Source organism: Loxodonta africana, chromosome 21, assembly GCF_030014295.1.
Source record: "Loxodonta africana isolate mLoxAfr1 chromosome 21, mLoxAfr1.hap2, whole genome shotgun sequence".
Classification (NCBI taxonomy): domain Eukaryota; kingdom Metazoa; phylum Chordata; class Mammalia; order Proboscidea; family Elephantidae; genus Loxodonta; species Loxodonta africana.
Window position 1 is genome coordinate 37,584,799 of NC_087362.1, and position 15,766 is coordinate 37,600,564.

Consider the following 15,766-nt stretch of genomic DNA (forward strand, 5'->3'; position numbering starts at 1 on the left):
CCACACAGAGGCACTTAGGAAGACAGGCTTGACGATCTGTTTCCAAATGGTCACAGCCTTGAAAACCCTACGGAGCAGTTCTACTCTGCACACGTGGGGCTGCCACGAGTTGGAATCGACTCAATGGCAACTAACAACAACAATCCCAACCCAGTGCCACAACAACAATAGCATAAAGATAATATGGTGAAATATTAACATCTAAAAAAAAAATTTTTTTTTTCTTATTATATATGGGTTTGGGGTGCATGGAAATCTGTTATACTTTATTTTCTGAATATCTAAAATATCTAACAATAATAAAATTCTCTGGATTTATCTTGTCAGCCTCATACGTAGGCACCCTTGCCCAAGACCTGTTTCTGGTCCTCTCAGGCCGATGTGATGGAAGCCCAAGTTTGCAGAGCTTTGCCAGAGCTGGGAACAGGCAATTATCCGCCGTCCTGCCCCCAGCGGAGACCCACCCTCTGGTTTCTACTGTCCTCACTGAACCTGTTGCGGCATCTTAAGTTCCTGGAGGGCTGAGACTTCGTACTCCCTTTGCAGCTGCCTCAGTGCTCCACTGCATTTCTTTGCCATGTTAATGAAATGGGCAAAATTATACTTCCATACTTACTCCTGGTGAGTTAATTCCAGATTAAAAGAAATATCGTTAAGGAAGGCTGTCTTCTCACTAGAATCCCGTTTTGTATATTATAAAAATATAGGGACACACACACCAGAATTTGTTTATTACATAGCTAAGGTACAATTTTACAATACAATCAAAAGGGACTAAATAAGACACATAAAATAGTTTAAATGTAAAAATAGAAAAGAATGTCCAGAAGATCAGTTAGATAGGAATATAGTTTTAGTAATCATTAAAGAGTGAAGTGTTTCAACCCAGCACCACTGGGGCAGACTTGGCTGTAGAGCAGGTCTACTCACATGGATTCTGAATGACAATCAGAAGATATTCCTTATCTATGGAGAGACATGCACAAAATTAATTTATGCTAAAAATTAAATTTAATACATGAATACTTCAAAACATCACATGGACCCTGTAGAGACCAGTGGTTTTCAACCCTGACTGCACATGATTGTAATATGTAACTGAGGTGAGAACAGGGGTGTAGAACAGGCTTTATTTAGTTTATGGGTAATTCCGATTTTACAGATGTGCTACTGAGAAGTTTGCTGTAGGCTAGATTTAGGAGCACTGGGTACTGTTGTGCACTGACATCTAGTAATTCTGTAAATGTATTTCTTTTGGGAACAGAAATGTCTCTGTGGTTGCTGCCTTCTGGTAGACCAGGTAGATGTGCTTTCTCCACAAGGTGGATTTAAGACCCTACTGGCCTTTCATCTACATCTATCCTTGACTCCCTCCCCCATACTTCATTTATAGGACAGGAGACCTTTTTCCCCATCTCCAGAGAGTCTGTGTGCTAAGGTGACTACAAATGAGAATTGTATCTCCTAAGTTTTCTGATTACTAATGATAAAGGCATGTGGGCAAAATCCAGCTTGTTCAAAGGTCTAACTCACTGCTAATTTCACAGAATTTTCAAGCTGGAATTTTCAGATTCAAACTTCTTCATTTTTTAAAATGGAGGACTATTATGGTCCATGTTGTATATTAAAATCTATACTCCATAGTCTTTGAAACACGGCTTTTATGCAGGAAATTAGGAAGATACTTTTTAGAATGAAATGCCAAATTACCTGGAGCAACCATGATTTCATGTTTTTTTGATCTGATTCTAAGAAAGGTTAGGTCATTCTGAGGGTCAATATCACGAACTGTGCTCCTGGCCTTCATGGTCAGCTGATGAAGAAGTCCTGCGTACTGAACTGTTGTCGAGTTGTCCAAGGTTGTTCGGATTGGAATGCCTGTTATGAGAGTTCACAATTTAGGGCTAGCTTTTTTTCTGATGATAAAAGTAATATGCACATTGTAGAAATACTGGAAAATATTGATAATTAATAAGGTATCCTGGTAACAGAGTGGTTCAGTGCTTGGCTGCTAACTGGAGGCTTGGCAATTCAAACCCACCAGTGGCTCCATGGCAGACAAGACCTGGCAATCTGCATCCGTAAAGATTACAGCCTAGAAAATCATATGGGGCAGTTCTACTCTGTCCTATAGCGTCGTTACGAGTTGGAATCGAGTCAGCGGTACGCAACAACAATATAATTGTAAAGAGGAAGAAAAAATGATGGTTGATACTATGCACTGGTAACAATTTTAGTTTATTTCCTTCCAGTCTTTTTGTTACTAACACAGATTTTTAAATATAGTTGGAATCAAACTATATTTATGAATTTGACTATTGGCTTTTTCTTCGTTTAACTTATTACATACAAGTTTTCACTGTTGATAAAAATATCATCATTATTATTATTTTTTTATTGTTGTAAAAATAGATAACACATTTGCCAATTCAACAATTTCATTTGTACAATTCAACGAAATCAACATTATTTTTAATGACTGCACATTTTACCATTTTGTGAATATATAATAATATAGACTAGACGGCACTGGGTTTATCATAATATAATCAGTCTCCTATTGTTGGATCGTCAGGTAGTTTGTAATTTTTTTATAGCTAATAGCGTGACCAACATTTTTGTGCATAATTCTTTTGGAAGTTGTTAAATCAGTTATACAGTGACTAAGTGTCTTAGTTACCTAGAGCTGCTAAAACAAAAATACCACAAGTGGATGGCTTTAACAAACAGAAGTTTATTTTCTCACAATTTAAGAGGCTGGAGACCTGGTGGTGTAGTGCCTAAGAGCTCAGCTGTTAACCAGAAGGTCACCAGTTCGAATCTACCAGCTGCTCCTTGCAAACCCTATGGAGCAGTTCTACTCTGTCCTATTAGAGGGTTGCTATGAGTCAAAAAAAAAAAAAAAGAAAATTTTTTTTTTTTTCTTTTTATGAGTCGGAATCGGCTTGATGGTAACAGGTTTGGTTTTTGGGGGTTTAGGAGGCTAGAAGCCTGAATTCAGAGTGCCGGCTCTAGGGGGAGCCTTTCTCTGTCAGCTCTGGAGGAAGGTCCTTGTTTCCTCAGCTTCTGCTTCCTGGTTCCCTGAAGATCTCCATGTTTCTTAGCATTTTTTATCTCACCCCATCTCTGCTCAGCTGGCTTGTTAAATCTCTTTTATATCTCAAAAGAGACTGACTCAAGATATACCCTGCACTAATCCTGCCTTGTTAACATAACAAAGACAACCCATTCCCAAATGGGATTGTAACCACAGGCCTATAGGTTAGGATTTATAACATATTTTTGGGAGACATAATTCAATCCATAACACTAAGTTAACATATGATCATACAAAATATATTCCTCCCAGCATCCTGTCTACAGTTAGCCTGCTTGGAAATGCTTGGTCTGTAACATTATGCTAGTCTTCTACCCTGAGGCCAGAAATACAAATGGGTTTCACTGCACATGCTAGCCAGTGTATTAAAGGGATTTTTGAGATTTCTTCCTAATTCCTCACACTGTATTTTGAAAGCCTTAAATTTTATATTAGAAAACATAATAAAACAAAGATACTGTACCTTGGCTGTACATTCTCTGGTTTGTACTCATTCTTGGTTAAACATTATTAAATTTGGCTTCTTGTGTGCTCTATTGTTCCATTACATGAGGGTAAAACAGAAACTATTAATTTAGCTGGAAAATTCTAGCCAGACAAATATGCAAGTATAATTCAATTCAGTTCAAATCAATCTCACTCAATTCAGGTCACCAAGCACTTATCAGTGCCTGTTATGTTCCAGGTGCTGTGCTGGGTTATTGTACATATATTGTATCTAATCAGAGATGGCCTTCATATTTATTTTGAGAACTACCAGATAGCCAGGGAATTACAGGCATTTGATTTGCAAATGTACCTTTAATTTAGGAGGACAAATAAAGGTGAATTTGGGATTATTGTCAAATTCCTTAGGTACCTGAATTAAGGCAAATCAATAAGAGTCAAACATGGCTCTTGGTTTTCCCTCAGAGAATTTAATTCCGGAAACTATTAAGCAAGATGAGCACCCAAAAGCAAAATAGTATTAAAAGTTAGGATTTTGCAGTCTTTCATGAAACACTTTGAGAGCCTCAATTCCGCCTCTGAAACAGGCTAATTTCGTTTTATTTTAAGATAACCGCTATCTCCAGGATAAGTCTTTCTAAAAAACTAAGAAGGCAGTATTTACAGGGAAAACTATTCAATGAATAAGGTTTTAAGTAACAATTGTTACTTTTGGTATCTTTATTTGTTGGCCACTTTTAGCCCAGAAGGCAGTAGTTATGTCTTTTACACCTGATGAACAGGTCACAAGGTTTGTATCTTTAACAGGCAGGATATTAGAATGTACAAGCTCTCAACCTTTTAAGAGCGCTTTTTGACAGATCGTTCTATTTTGCATCCAAAATAGTGACTACACGCGAAGTCCGCATTGCTCAGCGTCAAAACAAGAAATACTACCTGAATAAATTATTTAAAATGTAGATAACAAGATTATGAATCAGATGCTCAGGCCTATTTAGTTGGTCTATTCACGATCCAAGTCAATAAATAAAATAGCTAGCCTTTCTGAATAATAAGTGCACACTTTGGAAACACTTGAAAGTTTTTCATATCCACTCTAGACACTTAAAAAAAAATCAATCAACAAAAAGTTATGGAGCTCTTGGTTTGCATCATGCTAGTTAATTAAAAAAAAAAAAAACTTGAGAAGTAATTTAAACACATGGTTTACAATTTACCCACTTCCTCTTCTGAGAGACACCTACTGCTCTAGAGATATTCTAAGCCTATGCAAGTTATGTATGTATGTGTGCTTGCTTTTTTTTCTTTCTTTGTTTTAATGGTATCATTCACTATTTTGTACCTTAATTTTTTTTTTTCACTTAATATACTTGGGAAATTGCTCCATTTAGTACCTGTAAAGCTGAGTCATTCATTTTAATGACCACATAATAGTCTGCTGAATGGATGTGTTGTAATACATTTAACTGGTCTTCTCCTGACGGCCATTTATGTTGTTCCCAGTCTGACATCTATAAGCAAGGCTACAGAATTGTCCTTGTGTGTGGAATTTCACATATGTATATAAATGTGGGATATAGCCCTAAAATGGAACTGCTAGAACAAGGAGTATGTGCATTTTAAAACTTGATATTGCCAACTTTATTGCAGTGTTTTAAATATGACTCTTTATGATCCCAGTGAGCTGGGATCTTATTTCAGTTTGTCATCTTCAGCTGTACATTTGTACTTGGGTTGACAGATTGTGCTTCAAAAATAAAACAAATTGGTTGCATGGCTGATAAAATCTAATGAAATTCAAGTGATGGATTGTTAGAAATGTCAAGAATATTTAAAATTAATAGCTAACAGAAAAGAGGCATATATATATATATGAATGAATATATGAGTGCTTGGGAAACAAACATGTATTTTCCAGTATCTAATTCAATGATCAGTGTTGCAATATTATAAACAATGGATGATTTTATAAGTGGGAAAAATCTGTTAACAAAGTACCTACTCTAATGAAAACGTGTACCACTCAGCACTGGGCTAAAATGATAAAATCTACTTTGCTTGTCATGAATAGGATGTCTATGTTTCAATAACACTGAAACAAAAGGACTATATTTATCATGGCATATGATGTGATCTAAATGCATAAACATGGTAGAGGGCCTATATAACCACAAATCAAATATTAAAATATGTTTAAATGATTTGCCTAGATTTAGTAAACAAAAATCACTATACAGACTAATAAAAAAAAAAATAGAAGACATAAACACCATTTAAGAACTGTGGCAGTTTTTAAAATAAGACAACAATGAAGTTTGCTGCATTGATTGACTCTTCCTTTCACGAAAGGTTTCTCTGAAGCATGCGATGCTGTTTGATAGCATTTTACCCATAGTGGAACTTCTTTCTAAATTGGAGTCAATCCTCTCAAACCCTACCGCTACTTTATCAACTAAATATATGTAATATTCTAAATCCTTTGTTGTCATTTCAACAGTGTTCACAGCATCTTCACCAGGAATAGACTACATCTCAAGGAACTACTTCTTTGCTCATCCATAAGAAGCAACTCCTCATCCATTAAAGTTTTATCATGATATTACAGCAATTCAGTAACATTTTCAGGCTCCACTTCTAATTCTAGTTTTCTTGTTGTTTCTACCACATCTGCAGTTACTTCCTCCACTAAGTCTTGAACCTCTCAAAGTCATCCATGAGTCCTTCCAAATTCCTGTTCATGTTGATATTTTGACCTTCTGTGAATCACAAGGAAACTCAGGTATGTAGTGGTTAAGTGCTACAGCTGCTAACCAAAGGTTGGCAGTTTAAGTTTTTGGTTTTATGAATCACAAATGTTCTTAATGGCATTTAGATGGCAATCCTTTCCAGAAGGTTTTCAACTGACTTTGCCCAGATCCATCAGAGGAATCACCATCTATGGCAGCTATAGCCTTACAAAATGTAATGTTTTAAATAATAAGACTTGAAAGACAAAATTACTCCTTGATCCATGGGCTGCGGAATGGATGTGTTAGCAAGCATGAAAACAACATTAATCTCCTTGTACATCTCTACCGGAACTCTTGGGTGTCCAAGTGCATTGCAAATGAGCAGTCATACTTTGAAAAGAATCTTTTTTTTCTGAGCAATAGGTCTCAACAGTGGGCTTAAAATATCCAGTAAACCATGTTGTAAACAGATGTGCTGTCATTCAGGCTTTGTTGTTCCATTTATAAAGCACAGGAAGAAAATATTCAGCATAATTTTTAAGGGCCCTAGGATTTTCAGAATGGGCTTCAACTTAAAGTCACCGGTTGCATTAGACCCTAACAAGAGAGTCAGTCTGCCCTTTGAAGCCAGGCACTGACTTCTCTCCAGCTATGAGAGTCCTAGATGGCATCTTCTTTCAATACAAAGCTGTTTCAACTACACTGAAAATCTTGTTGTTCAGCATAGCCGCCTTCATCACTTAGCTTGGCTGGATCTTCTGGATAACTTGCTGCGGCTTCTATCCCAGCACTTCCTGCTTCGCCCTGCACTTTTATGTCATGGAGATGGCTTCTTTCCCTAAGCCTCATGAACCAGCCTCTGCTAGCTTCAAATTTTCTTCTGAAGCTTCCTCACCTCTTTCAGCCTTCATAGAACTGAAGAGAGTTAGGGTCTTGCTCTGGATTAGACTTTGGCTTAAGGGAATGTTGTAGCTGGTTGGATCTTCTATCTAGACCACTAAAACTTTCTCTACATCGGCAAAAAGGCTGTTTCGCTTTCTTATCATTTATGTGTCCACTAGAGTAGCACTTTTAATTTCCTTCAAGAACTTTTCCTTTGCATTCACGACTTGGCTAACTGTTTGATACAAGAGGCTGACTTGGCTAACTGTTTGATACAAGAGGCCTAGCTTTTGGCCGATCTTGGCTTTCGACGTGCCTTCCTCACTAAACTTAATCCTTTCTAGCTTTTGATTTAAAGTGAGAGATGTACGACTCTTCCTTTCACTTGAATATTTACTGGCCACTGTAGGGTTATTAACTGCCCTAATTTCAATATTATTGCATTTCCAGGAATACGGAGGCCAGAGGACAGGGAGAGAGATAGGGGAATGGCCAATCGGTGGAGCAGTCAGAACACACACATTTATTGATTAAGTTCGCTGTCTCATATAAGTGCGGTTCATGGTGCCCCAAAACAATTACAATAAACATGAAAAACACTGATCACAGATCACTATAACAGATGTAATAATAATGAAAAAGTTTGGAATATTGTGAGAATTACCAAAATGTGCCACAGAGACATAAAGCAAGCAAATGCTGTTGGAAAAATGGCGCTGATAGACTTGCTTGACGCAAGGTTGCCACAAACCTTTAATTTGTAAAAAACATCTGTGAAGTGCAATAAAGCCAAGCGCAATAAAATGAGTTATGCCTGGGTACCAAGACAAACATTTGACTAACTGACCTTAGATACAAACTGTACCTAGCTGTACAAATTCTACTTAAAGACAGATTTAGGAACGAACTCATTCATAATCTGGGGACTGCCTGTAAAATAAACAGCACTTTCATCTTAACTTGAGTTCAGTGTTGTGCATATTTTATTACGTTCTGGTCACACAACTTATACCATATGCTACCAATAAGCATCCTTGTCATACACTCTGGTTATTAATAATCTGACCATAAAAATAAGATCTTCTTGTTTATTTTTGGGAAAAAGGTTAATTTGGATTTCAAGTAAATATTCTGGGTATCCAGAATTTCTGAAAAGTGCCCTGAGCCCTAGCACAACCCTTATCCTAGTAGATATTAACTAGAAGAAGCTAATGGGAATTAATAGTATTTTACTGCCTTTGAATAAGAGTAGAGTTTATTGAGAAACCTCAGGAAAATAAAGTAAAAATCACTTTGAACCCCACCACTAGAGATAATCACCATAACATTTCCCAGTCTTTTCTTCCATATTTATTTTTTAAGTGTCTGTGCATGCCAGGCTGTATATATAATTAGAAAATTCTAGGTTCCGTTTTGTTACCTGCTGCTTTCATCCAATATTGTGAGTACTTTTCCATGTCTCTAAATATTCTTCAACATTTAAAATAGAGTAACGGTTCATCAAGTAAACATTTCACAATTGATTTAAAAATCCCCCTACCATTGAGATACTATGACTTATTTATTTATTGCTATTACCTATAAGGAGGAGCCCTGAAAGCGCAGTGGTTAAAGCACTCAGCTGCCAACCAAAAGGTCAGTAGTTCCAACCCACCAGCCACTCTATGGAAGGAAGATGTGGCAATCTTCTGTAAAGATTTACAGCCTTGGAAACCCTATGGGGGCAGTTCTACTCTGTCCTATAGGGTCACTATGAGTCAGAATTGACTCAATGGCAGTGGGTATTATCGATGATGCTTCACCCTTTGTACCTACATTATCTCTTTACCCCTCCTTAGGATAAATTCCTATAAGTGGAATTACAGGTCAAAGAGTATGGATATTTTTTAGGCACTTGATGCATACTGTTATGTATTCCTTTAGACTAAGATCTTCCAAAGTAACACATTAATGAGTTGTCCAAGTGTCATAGGTAAGTGTACCTATATGAGATCATCCAGACAGACCATCTTAGAGGGTGTGGAAAGGTGTATACAAATGCCTGGAAATAAAACCAGTTCTGCCAGAACTATGCACTAGGGTTGGCCACTTCCTGAAAATATTTTGCATTGCTCTTGACTTATCTGTAAGGCACTTAAATTCTTTCTCTCCCCTCCCTGCATCACTCAAACTGGGTGAATTTATTATAGTCATCATTATATATATGTATATATATATCACACATTTGGCATTGAATTATTTGTTATTCTTTGTAACCACATCAAGTGTTTTATCCATACAAATCAATGAAAAGGTCCCACTTTCACATTCTTTTAAATATAATTCTGTTAAGTATCAGGTATTGTGCCAGGCACTTAACAACTATTATCTCATTTAATTATCACAGCCAGCCAGTAAATGATGTTATTTTTCATTTTTAATGATAAGGTATTGAAGATCAGTGTTTAAACAGAATTGCAGTTGGTAGGTGCTCAATAAATATTTGTTGATGAATTTGCTCTAAAAGAATGAGTAGCTGTGAGATTCTGTGTCCAAGCACTGAGTTGGTAATGTGCCATTTCCATGGTGGCACTATGAATCCTGTGGAGTAGCTACTCTTCCTTCAACTAAATGCTCTGGAATTTGTGGTGTTGCTTGCCCCTACAAAAGCCTGAATTATCAATGAAACCAGCAGGGACCTTTAAGAGGTCTCTACCAAAACTAAACATGGGGCAGTGTGCCAGAGAAAATGTTATGTGGATTCTTAATATGGATTGTAAAGAGAAAGTTTCTGGGACATCTACAGATTCCATAGTTGAAAATGTATTGGCCCTTCTTATACTATATCCACAGAGGCTATAGTGCAAATGATATTAAAATGAATTCCCACAGATTTTCATTAAATATGGTAAAGGCGCAATTTCACTTAAAATGAAGACTAAAACTCTGTACCCTTTATAATGTTTAAACAAAAACAAACTGCCTACAACAATATTCTCCCTATCTTCAATATAACAGTTTTATTGGCACTACTGAAATATTGGTAGAGAGTTCATCAATGCTTTAAAAAATCAGACAATGTATAATGTTCCTTAGAAATATACATTTTTAGATATGTCTTATTCATACTTATACCCCTAGCTCTTAACAGCATGCTTGGCATATAATATTCAACAGACGCTTGATAAATAAATCCAATAGCTATTTGATTGTAAATTCTAAGATGTTTTTGTCTTAAAGCTTGATACAATAAACAGGTTCTTGGTGAGCTTCTGCGTGCCAAGGAGGCAGGCTGATATACTTACCTTCTGCATTGACAACCATAGTTCCAATAACCCCTTTATGGCTCTGAATTCTCTTTAGGGTTTCCTCCACCTCTGTCTGAAAGAGATCAAGAAGGTAATTAGCCAAAAGGGTCTTTGTGGTGACCCCAATCCCAAACAGAATAATGTCTAGAAAGACACTCATTCCCCTATCTCCCTAACCTAAGGTACTTAGGTTTTTGGAAGACAGCTTTGAAATGATCAAGTCCTACATACAAAGCCACATAAGACACCCCACCATAGAACCCTAGTAAATCTCTTGGCTTGAACCCTTCTAGAAACAGAGAGCTTGCCACCTCACAAAAGCTCTTTCCATTTTTATCCCTCTTTCCTTTCCTTCCTTTCTTCTGTTTCAATTTTCTATAAAAGTCTTCACATTGAACAGAAATCTCTTCCAGATTATCTTTCACCCATTGTTCATAGGCCTTCTTTCTGGACCCACATGGCAAATTACTTTTCCACATTATAGTCCTTTAATATTTAGAGAGCAATATCATGGGTCCCCTCTGTCTATCCCTTCATGAGAAATCTTATTCTCAGTCCTAAATGTTACCTAATTGGGAGTTCAGATGATAAATTTACAGAATATTCTGTATAAATGTAACAATAGCTTGGGTCTCAGGGCAAGTCGAAAGGTCAATCATTAATGATTATGTTGGAACCCCATTACTGGGTTTTAAACTCAGCTTTCTGAATTAATCTTATGCATAAACTGTACTGTATCAGCCTTAGAGCTCTCAGATTTAGAGATACCAAATTAAAGACTAGTATTTTTCCAACCTGCATGCTGTTCACGACTGAGTTATCACTGGATATTCTGAAATCAAGCTGTAGTCTGCAAAGTCCCTTAATGAAGGTTTGTGATAGTTTTGTTTTGTTTTATTTAAACATCACATAGGTGAACATTATACTACCTTAGTCAAAAGACAGTTTTCTTTTGCACCTAATGTGGGCACAATCACTTTCTCTTTTCCTCCATCATAACAGATGTTTTCTGAACTTCAGACATCTATGTCCTAGATTCATGATTTTTGCCATTGTGAATAGCACTTATATTATTTAACTAGCATTTTCTTTAAATTATCTCACTGATAAATGCTTAAATAAGTGTAATTTAAAAGGAAAGTATACATCACTATCATAAATGGAAATCTAGTGTCATGTCATAAATAGAAATAACTATAAAAAACCAACACAGTGGATTTTACCACCACGAAGGCTCTGAGCCTGCGGTCTGCTCTCCAGGTGATAAAATTAACATTACCAAATGATAGTGGCATTAAGGACAAAATTGTGTCAGAAACTTTGTCCTGGATATAACCAAAGGCTAGGAAAAATGGGAGACGAATAACTTTCTCATGATGTAATTCACTGTACTATTTGGTAATCTTGGGCTATTTTAGGTAGCAACTAAGGTTTGCATCTCATTTTGGGAGACAGTGAACTAAGGTGTAGTAGTTGTACATGGGATCAATCATTTATTACGATTTCTGTGATCTCTAAGAAAAATCTCCACAGTTCCTTATAACCACTGGCTTCTTTTTTTTTTTTTTCTCACAAACTCCTCTCTCTGCTCTTCCCTGCCTTTCCCTCTCTCCTCCCAGTTCTCTATTTTTCTTGATTCCTAAATCGTCCTAATACAATCTCTTCATCTCCACCCCTTTTCATCCCTTTTACTATGGTACTCTTCTTTGCTCTGTCTTTCAAACTTTCTGCAGTCCCTACTTTCCCTTTCTTTCCTTTCTCTTGCTCTCTCCTTTTTTTTCTTCCATCCACTCACCCACCAGCCCTCCCTCCATCCCTTCTTTCCTTCCTTCCTGCCTCACTCTCCGCTTTATTTTCCATTCTTCTCTCTCATTATCTCCTTCTATCTTCACTCCCTGGCTCTCGCTCTCCCATCTCTTCCTTCTCTTCCGCTCCTCCCCTTTTCAAACTTTCCTCTCTCTGGAGATCTCTCGTCTGTCCCCTTCAGGATCTGCCATTCCCCCGAGATCTTTCTTCCCTTCTCTGTATACCTCCCTTTCTCAGGCACCCCACCCAACCCACACCACACACACACCCTCCAAAATCTTCCGTCTCGATATCTATCCCCCAAGAAGCTTCGCCTGTCTAAACATCCCCCGCCCTCGTCCATATTGACATCTTCCCTTTTCCAGGGTCTCGCTCTCCCCCTCCGGATAGTGCGCGCTTCTGGAGCGCGGGTCGCAGACCGAGAACCCAGATTTACCATAGCGCTGGCTCCGAGACCCTCCGGTCAGTCCGGCGGCACCACTACCCTGGATGTCAACAACGCTTCCAGCCGTTGCTAGGAGACAGGGGAGGAAGTGACCTCCTGGAAGCGTCGGTGCCGCGCCTGCGTGCGGGTGGGCTGGGCGGCATCAGGGGCGACTCTTCCGCCCTGAACGCCGCACTGACCCTCCCGGCCGCCGTAGACGAAGGTGGGGCTGGACCACGGGGAGCAGTTTTTTGAAGTTAGTGGTGTCTCGGGTCGCTGGGCAGAAAAGAGAGGAGGGCGTAGGGCAGGCTTCGGCAGTGGTTAGTGCGCTGATTGCTTCCTCTAGCGCCCAGTAGTGTGACATCCACATACTCATTCAAGAACTAGTTATTGAGCACCGCCAAGTACTCGCCCTGGGGCCTGGGCCCATCTTAGCGGGAGAGCAGTACAAAATGCAGCAAGCGAAATAATAATTTATGTTAAAAACGGAACAGGGTTTCTGTAAAAGAAGAGTTTTATTCATGGATTTGCAAATCGGGAAGCGCCAAAGTTCAAAATGGCATTCCGAAGAGGGAACATAAAAGCACGTGTCCTTTATACTCAACTTTGTAAAACTCTGTACAGAGTTGGGAAGGTGTGTGTGTGTCTCGGGGGCGGGAGGGGGGGTACATTTGATTGGTTGCTGTCCACCATGCTCTGCTTTGTAAGACTCATTTACCAAGAATTTCTGTTGGCTGGGGTACTCAACCTTAGCCTCAGCTTCCTGCATTCCAGAGCTGGTTCCCCCAACAATCTGGGTGGGTCACCTCAGAATGTTGCAGAACAAGTTATCTTGGTCAAAGGTGTGGTCATGGGTCACATAATTTAAAAAAGCAAAAGCAGGGGCATAGGACAAAACAGAGTCCGATTGAGACCGGTGTCAGCCGTTTTATTTATGTCAAGTGCCTCGGTTTTAGGGTGCTCTTTCACACTTCTTTGTATATGTGTTCTGGAGCACCTGGCTCCCGGAGTTGGGCTGCTTTAGATACTTGAGAATAGACTCAGCCGCCTTGTGATGCTTGGCACATTGCGCTCAGCGCTTCCCTGTGCACAGCTGATAACGTTTTTCCTGGAAGTAGTTTTATATTAAAGATAACATGTCACAACATCAAAGAGTACTATCATATATATAAACCAGAAAGCCAACCCAGTTGCTGTGGAGTCAATTCTGATCCGTGGCGACCCCGTGTGTGTAGAGTAGAATTCCACCATAAGGTTTTCAAGGCTGTGGTTTCAAACTGCCAACACCAACTTTTCAGTTTGTAGTGGAGCCCTTAACTGTTTTATATAGAAATTTATTCCCCCACTCCCAAAACTGTATCTTATGTTCTCATCTGCTTGTAGCACCACTCCTTATTGCTCTGAACTAGTTTGAACTGATGCTTGCCAGTACGGTATTTTCGTTTAATCCATTAGAGTCTTTTTGCCATTATTTGCCAACAATTATGAGTTGCTGGAAAATTGTTTGCAAGCAGTAGTTCTGGAGGTTCTACCAACTGCCATAGAATAGCATCCCACTGGGTGTTTAAGAAACTGATGGAGAAAACAGAAGTTAAAGATCAGCAGGTCAATTAGGGATGGTCAGAAGTCACTTGACCTTTTGAAGTGCATAGGCAATATCCTTGTAGCCTGGGAGGAAGAGACTAATGATTGTGTCAAGTGCAGCAGGAAAATATTATGACTGGAGGCATATTATGACTTTTGGGGTTTGAAGAGGACACACATTGATTACTAAATTGAAGTTGTAAGTTGACAATGCATCTCCATAGGGATTATGCTCTAATGGCTCTCTATACAACAAATGCAGCCCTGGTGGCACACCAGCTAAGGGATACTACTGCTGACCAAAAGGTCAGCAGTTCAAATCCACTAGCCACTCCTTGGAAACCCTGTGGGGACAGTTCTGCTCTGTCCTCCAGGGTTGCTATGGGTTGGAATCAACTGCACAGGTTATATAAACGTAATTCACTTTGTGCTTCCATTTCCAGAAAGCAGTCTCAAAGGAAACAGGGCATGCTTATCGCTACAGATGTCAACTAGAATCTGAAGGCTCTTGGTCAGGGGTGCTCTGGAATGGTCTTGAACTCATTGTTGGCTTTGGACTAGATGATCCATTTCAACTCCAAGTCTATTGATTTGTGATTTTTAGTCATGTACAGAAACTCTGAGAGTCTCTAGGTCTGCTTTAGTTTTTCGTGTTTGTTTGTTTTGGAGCGGGGGGAAGCGTGGTCAATTCTGGTCACTGTTATTCTCCCCTTTTACTCTCCAAGTAAATTCTGCTTCTCAAAAAGCCAGGTCACAATAGCCAACTAACCTCCCTGTCACTCACCAGCTTGGACTGCAGGTAAGATGATTTGGAATGGACAGCTAAGGTTGTGAGAGAGGAGTCTGGCGTGTTTGTACAGATCTGGCTCTTGCTTATAGCTACCATTTTTCAGTATTAAAAATGTGAATATTTCCAGTAATACTGGCTGAATTGTATGTATAAAGCCTGATTCTTGGGCTCTCTAATGAAGGAGATTCCTACTGGATCGTATAGCCACTTGTTTTCTTATAAAAATCAGTGGTAGTGCAGCATGTCTGTTAGGTCAGTCAGCTGTAATGAAGGACCGGACTGCATATGCACGGGGTGTGAGTCCCCTCGTTTCTGGAGTCAGGGTGTCAGACTCATTCAGTAGCTGACAGCTGTGATTACAGCAGAGAGAGACTCCAACATGAAAGGCCCTGACAAGAGTAGCTAACTGCTGAGAAAGAAATACGAAGTAGCCAAACTGACTGCCAACCAAGAGTCAAGTTTGACTCACTGAGCAGAGAAAATCAATGAGCAGAATGTGAGCCCTTTTCTCCTTATTGATTTTCACTTCTAATTATTCCTTGGAGGTAGTTTGCTTTAATTTTTATGCCTTTTTGGGGACTATAATGAATATTTGTAGTTGTGCTACATAAAGTGCCTTGGCAACGTCTGACATGCCCCCTACCCCTTCCTCAATATGTGAATTCTCCTAAAATTCTCTGAGGCAGATTTAGAGGTGGCCAGTGATATCAATAAGGATTC

General features: G+C 38.9%; 1 protein-coding gene across 1 annotated transcript; it reads right to left on the reverse strand.

Annotated features, from left to right (window-relative positions):
- Positions 1 to 716: 716 nt before the first annotated feature.
- On the reverse strand, positions 717 to 12,797 carry DYNLRB2 (dynein light chain roadblock-type 2). The gene is made up of 4 exons (XM_003418093.4): positions 12,685 to 12,797; positions 10,440 to 10,515; positions 1,711 to 1,878; positions 717 to 966 (listed from the first exon to the last, which is right to left on the reverse strand). Exons 1-4 carry the CDS (start codon positions 12,685 to 12,687, stop codon positions 923 to 925), a joined length of 291 nt encoding a protein of 96 aa, XP_003418141.1. The 5' UTR covers positions 12,688 to 12,797; the 3' UTR covers positions 717 to 922.
- Between the last annotated feature and the right edge of the window lie 2,969 nt (positions 12,798 to 15,766).